Raw genomic sequence first — 16,211 nt, 5'->3', positions numbered from 1 at the left:
TATTTCCAAACAAACGCAACCAATGAGAATCTCAACATCTCGTAGGACAACCCTAAACGGTGTAGGGAAAATTGTCATCGAAAGAATCGATGCAAGTGGCCGGGGGATGTGACGGGAAATGTGATCGTTGTGTCGGTAATGATGACATTGTTTAACGTTTATTACCACCAACAGTAATGAGCTGACCATTTCGGTTTCACTTGATTTCCGCTTGTAGGAGGTGTGTTTGGGAAGAGCTATTAGCATTTTTAATTTTTTGCTGCACAATACATCATGATATAAAATTGATGGAAAACAGATTTCTTTAGTATGTACAGGTGTATTTTACGTTTACAAACCAATTTCAGGAATTAACTATTTTATGTTTTGACAATCTTTTAAGCTTAATCGATTTCGTTTTATTGGTAATTATTATACTTATGTTTATGTACACATTTATCTATTCCATAAATATCTTCTCGTTTATTGAATTTCAATAAAATGTTTCGTCTTGTTTTATCAATACTACGATCTAAATATTTCTTTAATTCTAACAACTGATTCGAATCTTTTCTCTATTTCTTAAGAACTGAAGAACTAAAACTACTTTAAAATATGTCGCAATCATTTATGTATGTTAAATATTGGTTTATTTTAAATTAACCTTTTATAATCCAAAATTAATAAATTTTTAAGTTAACAGCTTTCAAACAAAAAATTCGTAAAAAACTTGATTTAAAATAAAAAAGTGTAAAAATAATCCTTTTAAACTCCATTTATGCTTTGAATAAAAAAAAATAATAAAAAAATCCCATTAAGCACAGCCTCATACAGCATTTTAGCTGTATATAGAAAATTAACAGTCATAACTGAGTGACGATCAACTGATGCATCGTTGTAATAAATTTTCAATTTACCCCCAGGTATGTGCTGGGCTATCGTTATAAAAGGTGAGAACTAAACAGTTGGCTGTCATCAACAGCCGTAGGCGTGATTGCAAAAGGGAAAATCTAGTGATAAAAAAAGAAAGGAAAACAGCAATGAGAAGCACGACTGCAATGGATGCAAATGTCTTCGCGGGGGAAAATTTATTTCTTTAAACGTTGTTGTGAACGGTGTACGAAACCGCAAAACCGTAGGTCGGCCACAAGCACAGGTGGTTATGCTATTCCCCCTTTTTTTTGCAATGTTATGCTTTCTCGCAGAAAAGAAAAAAAAACCATTTCTCTAAAGTTCCCGACCAGACCCACGGAGAACCCACACGAGCACAACGGTTTTGGTCGTATGGAAGTTGTTTTTTTTTTTTAACGACACAGTAATGCATCTCGATTGTCGTTATTTTCTGTCGCTACACGCTGTCGCTATTATTGGCAATAAATTTGCATCAAAACCATCCCATCACACGCATGTACGGTTCTGGTTATGCAAATAGTAGCTTTCGCTTCTGTGCTATGCATTTGTGGGTCTTTTTTTTGTTTTGCTTCACGTTGGAATGGAATCGTTCGCAGTGCAGTGCATCGTATCGGTGAGTAGATAATTATAGTGGGAGTATTTGGGCAAAGGTAAACCTCACGTGGGGTTTGTTTTCCACCGCAGCACGTTTGACAGTATGTTGGTAGGGAAAACGTGTGGTCGTACAGAATGGAATCTTGATGCAAACAAGTGTTGGAAGTTTTCACATAATTTTCACAGATTAGGATGCATTCCTAGAAAATGGATATGCTTGTGAACTTCATAGAGAGATCTGTTGGATTTATGAGAGAAATGATTAATAATAGTCGTTCCTGGCATAGTTTAAAATGTGTTTATTAGGTATGAATTTTATGACCAAATATTTTGCATTAAGACAAATGAGATGATGAATAAAATAAATTTAAAAAAAAAATCAAATTTTCAAAAAAGGTGTACTTAAATGTGTAAAAACTCATTTTACTATTCTTCATCCGATGTTTGCTGACCATTGTACCGTTTCCGCCATTACACCCATTGTGCGTGTGTGGTTAATATGGCGATTAAACATTGCTGGCGAGCAATTTTGCGTACATCCCGGGTATGTGTGCTAATCGATTTAGTCTGCATCCCTCGCGTAGCCGCACACTACCGAACCGTCAATTATTGCCGGTCGCGAAGCATCGCCCAGGCACAGGTGTGAAAGCAATTGGAGAATCGGAACTCGTGTTAAAGCTGCTCGTTCCCGTCCTAACCAAATGGCACGTTCGATTGGTTTTTTTTTGTAAACCCAGCCCGTGAACATCACTTTTCCACCCGAGGGTGCACCGATGAAGATGATTTTAAACGAATTTCGATGGTGGAAAATTGGATCGCTAATTGTGCTGGGTGAAATATGGTGCGAGTGAAATGAGATGCTAACCTACGTTTTCACAAATCACTATCAAATGGGTGGCCAAATGGAAGCAATATATTTTTGCTACATTGTGTTGTCTACCTTTGCAAACTTTAAATTTTATTTTAAATTTATGAAATTCTATTTTTTTTTATTTTATTTAAAAAGCTTTAGAAATATAGCCTATAAAATGGAAACAAAAACAAATGTTTCCATCTATAATGGAGTGGAAAACAAAAAAGCGCTAGCATGAAACACACCCTTATTTCGTGGAAGCATTCCTTTACTTTCCTGAAGATCCTCTCAAGAAGTTCCTTTTCGCTCTCGAAATTCCACCACGAGCGAACCAGAGGGAAAGTTTCACTCGAACCGAAACGTACACCTCTTTTTCATACAGAACTCCACCGATCCTTCTGGACACGATTGGCACTTTTACCGCGCGGTCTGGAGCACCGCACATACCGGGGCGACAAGTAGCAGTTTCACTTTCCAGTCATCCAGCTCCCGATCGAATCGTGGCATTGCTCAGTCAGTCATCAGTCGTGCGATGGTGCGTTCACTTGACACGCATCGTAAAGGGGGCTTTTTTTGTTGCGTTGTAGCTGTCTTTCCCTGTGATCTCCCCAGGCGTTGGTTCCGGTTCTTCCGGGGAGTACCTTCCATGCTTTTCGTGCCCATCATACGGAACCTTAACACGGATAAGAGTCGTGCAGTATCTTGATTTCCGGAAAATTGAATGGTCGTTCAAATAGATTTGGAAGCAAAGCGGAAAATAAGCGCATGAGGACAAGCGGACACAATTTCATCCATCGATACCTTTCTAATCCGTGGGTGCGATCGTTCACGATTCGTGCGAATTGATCCGATTGTGAGCGTTACAAATCTGCACGACTGAAACATTCTCAGGCTTGTAATTATTTCCATTCGTTATATAAATCAATATCAATTCAAGCAATATTGAGCGAAAAATAAATTATTTTCATATCATTGCAATTGAATATGGCTTATTATTAACTAAAGTTATTTTTGCGTTTTCTTTTTGAAAACAATTTCTACTTTAGAAGTTCAGTTGTTTATTCAAAATGTTTTTTTAAAATATATAATTAATTTCAAAATTTGATTGAATTTTTAATAAGTTTTTATTTATTTATTTATAATTCATGATTACGGCTTTTGCCGTATTGTCAGTCACAGAGGGCTGAAGTAATTACAATTTTCACAAGGTATTTCTTCCATTTTAATAAGTTTTCCTTTTACATAAATTTCTTTTTTGAATATAATTTGATAATGTACATGAGTATATGCTTCGGTATTTAGATCCAGGGCTGTTAAAAACCAAATAAATTAAAACATATTTCGGCTTGTGAATGTTTCCTTTGATATATTTGATTCGTCATAATTTTGTTACATTTTTAAGACATGGAAGATAGTAACATAATAAAGAAAAAGTTGTAAAATTGGTGATCACTTTCTTTCCGGCTGTAATTTCCAATCAAAAACAAGTTTCTCATTTGTTCGTTTTATTTATCTAATGTTTGTTGTTCTTTTTTGTTTACATTTGGGGGTTAATTTCCAGCATATCATAAAAATTCCATTTTCTTGTCTAACTAAAGGAATTAAACAAGCGTAATGGTGCAAAATTACTGTGATGATTTATATTTCAAATAATTTTCACAAACTGTATCAATAGCTTTTTAAAAATATTTTTATTACACTAGGGTAAATGAGAAGAACATCGATGAACATACAGAGCAAATTCTTTCAAAAGGGCACTGCTTTAAAATAAATTTTCGTGCGAAAACTAACCTACACATTAAAAAAATCGAAATAGGTCAAACATGGTCTTCGAAACACTTTCGGTTCATCAATTGCCATTAAAATCTATCGTTTCGCTGGACACTTTCAAATGGAAAACAAACCCATCTCGCGACGAAAAACAGAAAATTTAAATGCTACTTTTTAACTATCGTTTTCTCCATTAAGCCAGCCGCGATATCGCTCGATAGCAGTTGACGGCTTAATGACTTCGAAGGCAAAACCTTCCAAACGGTTTTGGGCAAGCTTCTTGCACAGCTCAGCTTGCGACAGTGTCAACAAACGAATCAGTAATGCTTTTTAGACTGTGTATGTTTTTTTTTTTGTTGTTGATGCTTCGGTTTGGTCGCTTCTATCCGAAATGTACCAGATGACTTTCTTGCAGTGTGCCGGAAATTGACATCCATCCTCCGCAGCCGGCAGAAAAATGGGGAACCATTCCGAAAGATCCGTCAATTGATGAAGCACTTTTATTTGCTGTATCTATTTTCAGTGGTAGGTTTTCTTTGTTTGAACATGGTTGTTATGTTTTTTTTTCTTTTTCTTGAAGCTGATGTTTTCTCGCATTTGACAATCGAAAGTTTTTCTGGAAAGCCAAAAAAACTAAAAGACGGCTTGAAAAACTCATCCAATAGAGGGACTAGACATGAAAAGCAAAAGTTTTTGTTCGATAGCAGGTACTTCGCGCGAAGAGGCAGAGCTGAACACGAAGCCAGACACGTTCAAAGTGTGATTTTGCTAAACGGTTCTCTGTCATTTGCTTCAGTCAGGTGAAATTAATCTCTCGGCATGCAATGGAAGATTGCTGCCAAGAAAGCAATGTGGAGAAAATTACTTTGTTAAATGCGTTTGAACTTCAACCTTATCGTTTCGGTGCTTAAGCCACTCCAATGCCTGCACTGCAGAGTATCAATATATATTTCGTTACATATGTATGATGTAAAACTTTAATGAATTTAATCAAAATTTAAGGTTTTGCTTTCTTCTTATGTAGAAGAGGAATTTAATTCTATGTTTGATTGTATCTTACTTACTACAATACTACAATACTTCATATATCAAAAGGTCGGTTTGAGAATAATTTCTTTGAAATATTCCAGAGATATAACTTATAAGAAGTGTTTCTATTTTGGATGTTAAATTTTGATCTAATGATCTATTAAGTGGTTTAGCTTCCACCAAAAGAACCCGAAGAGTTGACCACTCTCATTGATAAAATATGTTTAGCAAATCTGAGTGGCCAAATTTCTAGTAAAGCATTTTATCTGTATAAATAAATTTTCAAATCAATTATTTTTTTACATTTGATAAAATTAGCTAATAGTAAGAAAGCAATAGTAAATAATGTAAATTTGGTAAAACAGTTGGGAAATTGCCGTTACGATATGCTTGCAACATAACTGATTTAAAAAATCGAGCAGTTATGATTTCGCCTTTCTTCGATCAGTTGATTAGCGCCATCTAGCGGTAAATTGAAGGAACTACTTGTGAAGCAATAGCATAACTTTGGGATTTTATAAGGGTCCCAATTTTATTTGATTATGTGTGTCAAGTCAATCGGAAAAGGGTATTTTTTAATGTTTCAAATAAATATGTTCCCCTTGTAGTTTCTTGTTAATCCCACCTAGATTGGAAAATTATTACAAAGTGTATATGTTTCTACACTTGAAGATAAGAGTATTGTAAACACAAGCAATAAAAAGCTTTACAATTTTAATGTTGAGGTAAGTTTTTCAATAATTGTGATATTTATTGATCTACGAATGCACCTGGTTTCACTTGGCTTAAACTAAAGTTAAAGGTTTTCAAAAAGACATAGAACAGAGTGAAAAAGAAAAGTGTAATAACGAACAGTAAACGCACAGTAATTTTTAGTTGTTTAAAATGTTTATTTCAAAGTATAGTACAGTCGAATTTAAATAGATGTTATCGGAATGGATGTGGCTCCTTACGTTAAAATATGTACAGGAAAATTGTCACACACTAGCTGAAAATCTTCTGACAAGAATGCTCACCGGTTACACATTGGTCTTGCACTAACAGAAGCACCTTTACGCGATTGTTTCTAAACGTGTCGTTATTGTCTAGGCACGCATCCATATGTTTCGCCCTTATGTTTGTGTTTTGTGTTTGCCCCTAATCTAGACATGCGACCCTACCAAACGTATCTAGCCGAATATAAATAAATAAATAAAGTCGTCTTACCATGTAGCATGTACTTTACTTGCAAAATAGTGTCTAACTACCGATAACTGCCGTAACTCTAGTTTCGCATCATTCATCCCCGTGCAGCACAAGTGCACTGGGATCCGCTGCGCTCACGTTGCAACGCTTGCGAAGATGCATTGATTTATCACAACGTACTTTAATTAAAACGGTCCTACTTTACTACTGTGTTGTTTTTTGTGTTTCTCTTTCCTTTCGTGCTAGGCTAAAGATAGTGTGTGAACTTTAATGAGCATTTGTGATCGAAATGCGTACAGCTTGGTGTGTGTGTTTGTTGTAACGATTGCCAATTCTACCACCTCGTGTCAACTAAATAATACCTTCTTGAGTGTCCATGAACTCACTGGGTTGTGGATGCTTTGAGCAATACTTCGGGACGGGAATAACTTAACACAATTGCTCTAAACTTGACCGTGTCACCGAAAAGATGTCGACGATCAACCTGCCAGTGGGTTGGGCGATCGTTTAGCAGGACGATCTGTGCCGCTGGCAGATCGATGATCAAAACGGCACCTTATAAAAGTGTATGCTATGCGTAAACGAATTATCAAACATCAACAACTACACGTCAAACCGTTGAAAGGTCGACAAGGTCGATCTGGTCGTGTTCCAGATCGGAAGTCTTCCCGGAGAGCACTGTTCCAAGGATCTATACACCAAACAGGTAGCATGGCTACTGCATACGTTTATCAGTTTATCATCACGCGCCTTGTGACGGTTTAAAACTGTAGAATCTGGTTGATCCAATCCCGGAACTCAGATATCCTGGTGTAGACACCGGGTTGATTTGGTTCAGCGCAACCGATTCCCCAGGAAATTACTCCCGCGAGCAGGAATCGCTTGTCTGGACGTTGAATTACCATCGGACCACCGGAGTCACCTGAAAGCAATGACAATGAGACAATGTTTGATTAACTGTGAAGGCCGTCTCCTCGCGTTTGGTGTAAGTGCCATATACCTACCTTCACAAGAGTCATAACCTCCCTTCTTCCAACCGGCACAGATGAAAATGTGCGGAATGTGCTCGATGTAACCGGCGCTCCTGTACATCGTCTCACAGATCTTATTTTCAATCACCGGCACGGTAACCTCCTGTAGCACACTCGGCAGTGGTCCATCTGAAGAAGAATGGAGTGTGGACCATTAATGCATTGAGTTATCTGGGGTTTTTTATGCCGCTATCTTTATCTTACCTTCGTATAGACGACCCCACCCGGTAACGAATGCTGTTCTTCCGATGAAGTTCTCATCGTTCTCCGGTACGCAGACGGGAATGATGTTCGGCTGGAAGATCACCGGTTCGTAGAATCTAAAGAAACATTCGAATGTTAATGGCGTTCACTATCGCATGATCTGGATGAGCTGAGGGCTGCTTTCTCTTACCTCAAAAGTGCTAGATCATATTCGAACGTTCGCGGATCGAACTGTGGATGAGAGGCGACGATCTGTACTCGGCGCTCCTGATAACCGTAAGGTTCCTCCTCCAATGCCAGATCGTACTCGCCTAACCGTAGCAACAGATCCGACGGCGGAACGCTGTGTGGCAAAAGAATGGTGAATTAATGCGATGTAGATTTGCGACCAGGTCCGGCAGTCCCATGTACTTACTTGTCAACGCAGTGAGCAGCTGTGATGGCCCAGTTTTCGTTCAGCAGTGCCGCACCGCACTTGTGCAGATAGGTAGATGTTCTCCACTGACGAAGCGATATTTGCCAGGGCCAACGGCCAAATGCTGCCTTCGTGCCACCGACGATACGCGGCTCGGGGAACATCCGTTTGCCGCACACTAAGGCGGGTAAAAGAAAGAATAGAAACAAAACAGCTCCGTATAAATATATGCTCGTAATGCAGATCGATAAAATGAAAGAAAATGCGGCAGATAAATAAGAAAATCAACTTCATCTTGCTGCAGGCCCGTTGTGCGTGCAGTAATGAGTTGTTCGGCGAGCGAGGATGAATGAATCGTAATTATGCTGCCATAAAAATTGTAAATGATCCTTTGCCCAATCAGATCCGTACGATCTTGATGTGCATGCGTATTGTGTATCACTTAAACGTGTGTGCGGTGTAGCAGCGGGACGAGCTAATACCGCTGAGTGGCATGCTGAGTGTGGGAACCAGTTTGTTTCGTTTGTTTATCGCATGCTGACTTAAGCTATCCACCGCGTTAAACGTGTATCGCGACTATCGGGCATAGCGAGTGCAGCAGTGAAGATTAATTCGATTCCAACCAATCGGTTGGAGGAACAGTCGCACGCAAGGATAAGCAAACCGTACCGAGGACGACGATCAAAACGACAGCGTGCATAATATGTAATGAAATATACGCTTCGCGGGAAGAAGAGAAGCGAACATTGCAAACAAACCAGAAGAAAACAGCATCCGATTATCATTAGACGAGACCGCGGATAAGAACGGGCAGTATGCACCATCGGCTCTATTCGCACTTATTCCGAGACTGCTGGAGATTGGGAACTCTGGATGTAATGCGCTGTCAACGAGAGTTTTATGTTGCTATGGAGCAGCACCATACCGCGAACGATCAATTCGTAGCGGGCATCAACACTGTCGCCTTAGCCTGGGGGGCGAGGTAATTGAATGTTAAGACTAGAGCTCTTCGGAGGTTTAATGTATGATAAATGATAGTTAGCTCTAGAAGTAATTCATCTTGTTGGGATGATTCTATCAACAACAACGGCGTGAAAATGTGTAATATAATAAGACTTCTTCAAGCGCAGACGAGGGCACAAAGGGTCCTTTGAGGGATTCGTTGTGTTATAATTATTAATGTTATCACTTGGTACAAAAGCAATATTTTCTTTCTCTCGAAATCTTTACGAAACGTTAAACATTGTAAACATATGTTAGCTATCGAGTGAAATCGATCGCAACCCCGTTTAATTCCCATTTCTGGCATGCTGAATGTCAAAGAACTGTATCGAATTTCCTTGCAGGCAAACAATACAATGTCAGTAACCGGACGACGGATCGTGCTGCGTGCTGTCCAACACCTGAATGTACCCTGCGGCAACAATTAATTACATAATGTTTACATGCAAGCGATAAGCCACCGCCGGACGATGGACTGCACTCCATGCATTCCGCAGCATGAAATTCCGAGAGAAGTCCGAGATGCTTGCGATCCAAAAACCGAACCGATGCGTCACAATTGGCGATCCCCGTCACCGTAAACCATGATGCTGCTGAGCCTCTTCGTGCCTACCGGAGCCTGTGCTCTCCGAACAAAGTATGAAATGTACGCGGGCGAAACAAAAACCGGATAACAAACGACCTGTGAATGCCCTGCATGATCACGGGCGACAACGACGACTCTAAGGCTGGAAGGATCACGCAACGTGCGCACTGTCAAAGCCGCATGCCGGCAAGAGCTGCGTGCCGAACCATTTGCGGGACATAAATCAACATTACCGGTGTGATAGTAATGATACCATTAAGTAAATATAAATAATTTATTTTATTCAAGCCCGAAAAACCAGTAAATCAGGTGTTGGGACATGTTCACGCTTACATATGGACGTCCGGGCGTTCGCTCTCATGCTGGACGCCTCATCCTCAATGATGTGATTGTTACTTTTGTATTTGCGCTACACCGATGCTAGCAAGTCAAGATTCGATAATATTTCATACCGGGTTGGGATGTGTGCAAACTGCTGGTTAAAGCAATTGAATTTAGTGCTTGATTGTAGCACAGTGATGGGTGTTATATTAAGATTGTTCTTAAGGAATTGTTCTCAAACTGTGAACAAATGATGAGTAAGATTACAAAGTCAGATGCCTTTCCAGTTTGCCAAAAATCAATAAAAGATTTCAAAGTCAAATGGCTTTCCAGTTTGCCAAAAATCAATTCTCCTTGGGTAGTAGTGGGTTTCGGACCGTGGACACCCACGAGAAGGGTACTTAAATACATAAAGCTAATTTATCAGACTATCAATCATTCCCGCACCATTGTTCGTCCCGAAAGGCCTAAAGGTATTGGTAAATAGAATCTACCTGTCGATAGTGATCAGTGTAATCGATTTTGAAACAGGTCGTGCTCGTCTCGGCCTCATCCGTACGCCTTGTGGCTACGGGGTCGTCGAAAGGTGCCTCGCAAATATTTCGAGTGAGGTATTGTTTATTTTTAGTTGAGTGTACAACATGAACAAAAAAAATCTGCACTACCTCGCACGCCTCTCATCGATCCACCTGCGCGAAACATCTTGCGCAGGATCTTCCCCGAAGGAGGAATTCCTGCACGAAGATGATACACATGATACATGTAAGGTGGAAGCGGATCGTTCTTTTCGTTCCCTTCCGTAGCGCTGAGGTTGACCTGCTACAAACGGCAATCGCGAAACGAGTTGAATTCTCGGTCCGGTTTGCATTAGGCAATAGGCCGACACCCGACACCCGCAGCCCAATGTCTGCTACCACTATCGGGAATGGCTGGCCGATACGGTGGTAATGACAAAGACAGGCTGAAGAAGAAACAGCCATGCGGCATGAGCATTGTTGCTCGTCTCGATCCTTACGGTGTAGTACCAGTAAGCGAAGAAGAGTAATTCCGATCGGATCTTCGTGACTGAAGCGTTTGGCTGTGGTTTTCCCTCTGCAGGGCGATGGCGTGCGGAGGAAGCATTGAACTTGCTTTCAAGGTTGAAATTGTTTTATGTTATTATCAATTATTTATGTTATATTTTTATGACCATCCACACCAACGGATCCCCAAAGGCATCCTCAGGTGTTTGTGTGTGTCTGTGTCTGTTTGTGCGAGGAGAGGCAAACAAACATTCAGAGTAAAACGTGGCCCGCAAGTTGACGAGCGAAGACGGAATATGCTCGTAATGAGACATAACGTGGCATTGGGACATTAGGTCCCGTGGAGGTTCCGTAAGATGAGATAATTTTCGGTGGATCGGTGGTAATCGCTCTGTGGCATGCGTTGCATGTGCGATATAGTTCAGACAGGTCAAAGGTTTACTCACCCGATCGGTAATCAATGCCCTCGAGGGTTGGCAGGGTGGATGTGGTCAGGAAATCGGGTGCCAGCGTTACACCGTCCGTGGTTACGTTGGCAAGCATCGCCAGTGTGGTCGTTGTCGGAAGCGCCGACTGATTGCCTACCGATTGCTCGGGGAACTTGATCGGCATTCCGGTTGTCGTGCCCTCGGTGGTTGGACCACGGTCGGATGTCACAGGCGGCAATGGTGATGCTGTCGACGTGTTGCTTGACGTCGTTGACAGCGTTGATGGGGCTGAGCTTGGGCTCGTCACGCCGCTGGAGATCGAAACCGGTGACAAGGTTGAGGCTGCCATAGTGTTGGTCTCCAGTGTTGCCGAGGTCGAGGATACTGTGGTGCTTTGCGATGAGGAGATACTTGCTGGGGTAGAAGTCATAAGGGTGCTGCTTTCGTTCGTCACCTTATGCAGGGAGTCGGTAACGTTCTCGATCGAGGTTGTCGTGGCATCGATGGTTTCTTCACTTTCATCTGTTACTTCTCCTTCCTCTTCCTCCTCTTCCTCACTGGAGCCTTCTTCGCTGCCACTGCCAGACTCTTCCTCTCCGCTACCCTCCGTTGCACTTTCGATCGACTCTTCCACAGCCGTTGTAGTCTCACGGACGAGCATTGCTTCCGTGGTGGATGTCGTATCGATAGGTCGCTTGGAAGATGACCAACCATCGGTAGTAGAGGATGCGCCTGTGATGATAGTAAATGAACGGTTATTAAAGGCCCTATATTTAACGTCTCTACTTGAAGGTAAATAAACCGTCAACATGTTGTGCACGGTTCTTTTCTAGGCTGCAACACGAATGAACTTCAAGCCAGAGCACAACAACCCAATGGAAATGTTAATGGTTTATCAGTGCTACAAATGTGCTTTTGAAATAAGCTTTTGCTACGAATAATTGTATTTATCCTTGGATTAGGATACATGAAACAAGCGAACCCAAAATGAACGATGTCTTCCATGGTACGCGAGCAAACTAATAAAAGGATAATTGACATCTGTTAATAGTGCCATTTATACATCTCCCAGGCACACAAGCGCGGACGTTCCTGCGCACGGAATTATGTTATTAATGATTGCATTTACGCGACGCTTGTCATTGGATTTACTTGTGCTTTGTCGTTTCGGTCATCTTCACTGCATGCGGTTAGTCACAAAATGAATGAAGTTAGTGTGCGGTTCGGTTGAACCGATTATTTTAAAAGCCATGCAATTTACCAGATTCCTCACTAGATGCTGATGATGTCTGTTCAGATACGCTCGCAAACATATCACTAGTCGTTAATGTCGGTGCGGCGGAAGATGTAAAATGAGTCGAAGCTACACTCGCGGGCGGAATCGTCGTTGTCGGTGCGGTAGAAATGGTCGTCGATGTCACGGAGGCTGATGTCGTTTCGAGCGATACGTTAATCTCTACCGCTTGGCTACTGGGCTTGTGGGGAGGTTTGGTGATAGACAGTTGGGCGATGGAAGACGCTGAGCTAGGCCCGGTACTTATGGTGGTACCTTCAGTCGATGACGATACGATGGATGAATGACGAACGGTAGTGCTTGTCGTACTCGGTGGCTCGATCGTACTTTGTTTGGTGTAGCTACCGGTGCTAACGAAAGAACTTTCCGTAGTTTTTGCATTAGCTTCCAAGGATTCGAGATTTGTTTGTCCGGGTGATCGAGATGTGGACGTTACTTGCGAATGTACCGAGAGAGCGTCCGGTAGCAAGAGGACATTTTGCGCTGGTTCCTCTTGTACCGTATTGTATACGTAGGCCGCTTCCGGAAGAAGCGATTCGATCGGTAACTTGGTGTCCTGCGCGAAGGACACCTCGACGGATGCAGGTGGTATGTGAGTGGAGGATGATGGTTCATGCTGGTTAGTTTGATTACTAGCAATGACCTCTTCGGGGGTTAGTGTCTGTATAAGTATCCAGCTGTTGGAAGTGGTTGGGCCTGTCGGGATGCATGATGTATGAGCGTCATGAGCGTACGAAGAAGTTTATGTAAAGCATGCTACCTTAGTCTAACTTACCTTGATTGACGCTGGGACGCTCCGTAGGTGCGTCTTCTAGTATACTCGTCCATGTAACGAGACCGGGACGTGAAAGTGTTGCAAGATCTCCGCCGTCACCTAGTTCTAGGGAAGATCCCGGAACTTTTACAGTAGACGATTGTACGGATGGTTCGGATTGTGTAGTTCTCTTAGTGGAGGAAGCGGGAGTAGGAGTAGGGGTTGGCGTTGGGGTGGTGGGGTGCGTCACTTTAACAGTGGTTGTTGGGTAGGTTAATTTCGTGGGACTAGTCGAAACAACAGCACTAGCTGATGATTCAGAGCTGGAGGAATGCGTCTCGATCAGATGATCTAACGATGTAGCCGGTACGGTAGCTACCTGTGAAGTTGGTTTAGGTCTAGGACGAGGAGCTCGGGTAGTATCGGTACTGGGCGCAGCCGTCACGGTCGTTGTAGTCGATGGTGTCGTACTAGTCGTAGGTCGTCTTCGGTTTGAAGTGGGTTTTGTTAAAGGCACCAACGAAGGAGATGTTGTAGGTCGACGCGAATACGTCACGGAAGGTGTGGTGGATTCGGTTTTCGGCGAAGATTGCGTCGTTGTTGGTCGTCTGGAGCCAATGGTGGTTTGCGTTTGTGCCGCAGCGATCGTGCTAGGAGGCTTACGGAATCCAATCGTAGTTGAAGTTGTTGGCTGTCTGGTGTTTTGTCCCGAAACTTTCCTAGTCGTCAAGGGTGGTGTCGTTGTTGGAGTTTCCGTACTTGTCGTTAATGGCTGGGAAGGTCGTCGATTAGGCGGACGTATCGTTGTCGTTTTATTAGTCGTAGGACGACGATTTTTGTAAGGTTTAGGAGTAGTTGCTCTAGTCGTAGAAGTTCGGTTATCCTGGGTTACCAAACTTGGAACACTGGGACGTGCAGGAGAAGGACGCTTGTTGACTGCTCCATTCGATGCTGCTATAGATTGAGTGCCTGAAGGATTTTTACTGCTCTGTACATATTGAAAGGTTGTGAATTCTTGATACTCTGTAGTCGTCTGTAAATCATCTTTTTGCTGCACCTTTAGGGGAGCTTTCGTAGTACGCACGGTAGAGGTCGTGCGGCGATTGTTCTTAGCAGTCGTTCGTCTCGTAGTCGTCGAGGTACTGAGCAGTTCGTACTTGGTTCCATTGCTAGCAGGTGTTGTCGGTAGACGCGTTTCCGTAAGAGGTGGTTTTCTGTGCGTGTTCATCACCGAGGACTGAGGAAAATGTTGGAAATTGCCGACTGAGTTGTGATCTATGCTGTTATCCGTTATGTCTGGATCGAACAGCAACCGATCATCCTGTGGGAAACGATGGAAATGTAAAGCCCAATGGCATGTTTGCATTTATCCCCAAACTCGAATGCTACTTACATTCACTTGACAGCAAGATCCAAAGAATATTTTATCGATACACACGCCTAAATGTGTTCCGTTCGACTTAAAGCAATCGATAGCGAACATGCAAATTCCTTCCTCACCGGTGTTACGTACCACGCAGGGAAGATGTCGAAGATTTCTGCTAGCTTGAACTAGAAAGATAAAGAGCAAAACAAAGATTAGTTAGTTGTATGTAAGCTTTAAGTATTCGTTTACTAGCATCAATGGTCATAAAAATAGGGCAGTTGTAAACATTTAGTGGTATTCTTAAACGCGATTCGTCAAAAAAGTTCAGAAACCAGTTTTCAACTTATTCCATCCTGAACTGTGACCATCACGTCGATTTCATCCCGTGGAAGAGACTAGGTCAATGCGTTATTTTTTAGCACCTTATCGCACGTAAAAATCTTTTCCTCCCGAACACTGACACCTGCGAATCCCACGATCCATTTGCATGCTCTCTAAAATCATCCGATAAGCGCCAGACAGAGTACATTCGAGCGTTAGAAACACTCATGGTGTAGGTCTTTAAAGGCAAACGTTAGGGATGCAGCAAGAGCAAAACGTACTGTTGTCACATTCCGTGCGCTCATGAATTACTGAATGTCCCGAATAGGACACGCTTCCCAGGAAATGGCTGGATGCTGGATGGAATTTAAAATGAAACCGTTCCACTCACCCCCAACAGGTTCCCTCTCTGCCATGCTCACTATCTCTCTCTTTCTCTCGCTTTCAGCTGAAACTTGTTCCATTGGTCTTGTTTACTTGAGCTCCAAAACGGGAGCCCTCGAAAGTGGGTCAGCCCAGGGTATCGTTTACCTCGATTTATGGTTCTTATACAATTGCCCCTTTGTTGGCGTGGTATGATTGCTCTCCGAGAAGCGCTCAAAACTGCAGCTTGAATGCGCCAATGAACCACGAATGAAGGGAAAAGGGAAGTGGAGTTTTACTTTCTTCGGCTCAAAAAATCTTTTCAGCTTTACGTTTGGGGTGTCGTTGAGGGTTTTGCCAGAAGATTACTTTCTTTTCCGTCGGTGGAACCGTGCACCGTTAAAACAAGATTTATCCATCAGCGCTTGTCAATGATTCATCGCAACAATCAAGGCAAAGATTTGCTTTCGGTAAAAGTGGTTGAATTGTTTGGCTTTACGTGAGGGATTGCTTTATCTGGTTGGGGATGTCCCGAGTAAAGATACACCATGCGTTTCATAAATGTGGCGCTGTATCGTAGGAAACGATCAGACACTTAAAGGAGTTATGAAAGTTGTCAGCAGAGGCGTAACATTATCGCGATCGCTACCAGGGTTGACACTAGGGAAATTAAAAACACGCCCCTCCAGAAGTGGTGAACTAACTGCTCCGGGTTTATCCGCGTAACAATGCATCATTGCTTCCGAACCGGAACTGACACGTACCACAGACACATGCATGAT

General features: G+C 42.3%; 1 protein-coding gene across 2 annotated transcripts in view; it reads right to left on the bottom strand.

Moving 5' to 3' along the window:
* Nucleotides 1-5,810: 5,810 nt before the first annotated feature.
* Nucleotides 5,811-16,211, bottom strand: part of LOC125764458 (serine proteinase stubble) — a 29,375-nt gene continuing 18,974 nt past the window's right edge. The window contains exons 4-12 of one of the 2 annotated variants that reach the window (XM_049428730.1): nt 14,773-14,930; nt 13,401-14,700; nt 12,593-13,321; nt 11,350-12,063; nt 7,973-8,150; nt 7,748-7,900; nt 7,558-7,673; nt 7,327-7,482; nt 5,811-7,244 (exon numbers count right to left, since the gene is read on the bottom strand). In XM_049428730.1, the coding sequence (XP_049284687.1) occupies nt 7,084-7,244; nt 7,327-7,482; nt 7,558-7,673; nt 7,748-7,900; nt 7,973-8,150; nt 11,350-12,063; nt 12,593-13,321; nt 13,401-14,700; nt 14,773-14,930 (3,665 nt within the window). In that variant the 3' untranslated portion in view covers nt 5,811-7,083. The remainder of the gene's footprint in view (nt 7,245-7,326; nt 7,483-7,557; nt 7,674-7,747; nt 7,901-7,972; nt 8,151-11,349; nt 12,064-12,592; nt 13,322-13,400; nt 14,701-14,772; nt 14,931-16,211) is intronic. The other variant, XM_049428731.1, reaches the window with a different exon arrangement.

The sequence above is a fragment of the Anopheles funestus genome, chromosome 2RL (assembly GCF_943734845.2).
Source record: "Anopheles funestus chromosome 2RL, idAnoFuneDA-416_04, whole genome shotgun sequence".
In the NCBI taxonomy this organism is placed as follows: domain Eukaryota; kingdom Metazoa; phylum Arthropoda; class Insecta; order Diptera; family Culicidae; genus Anopheles; species Anopheles funestus.
This window is presented reverse-complemented; position numbering and strand designations above follow the sequence as displayed.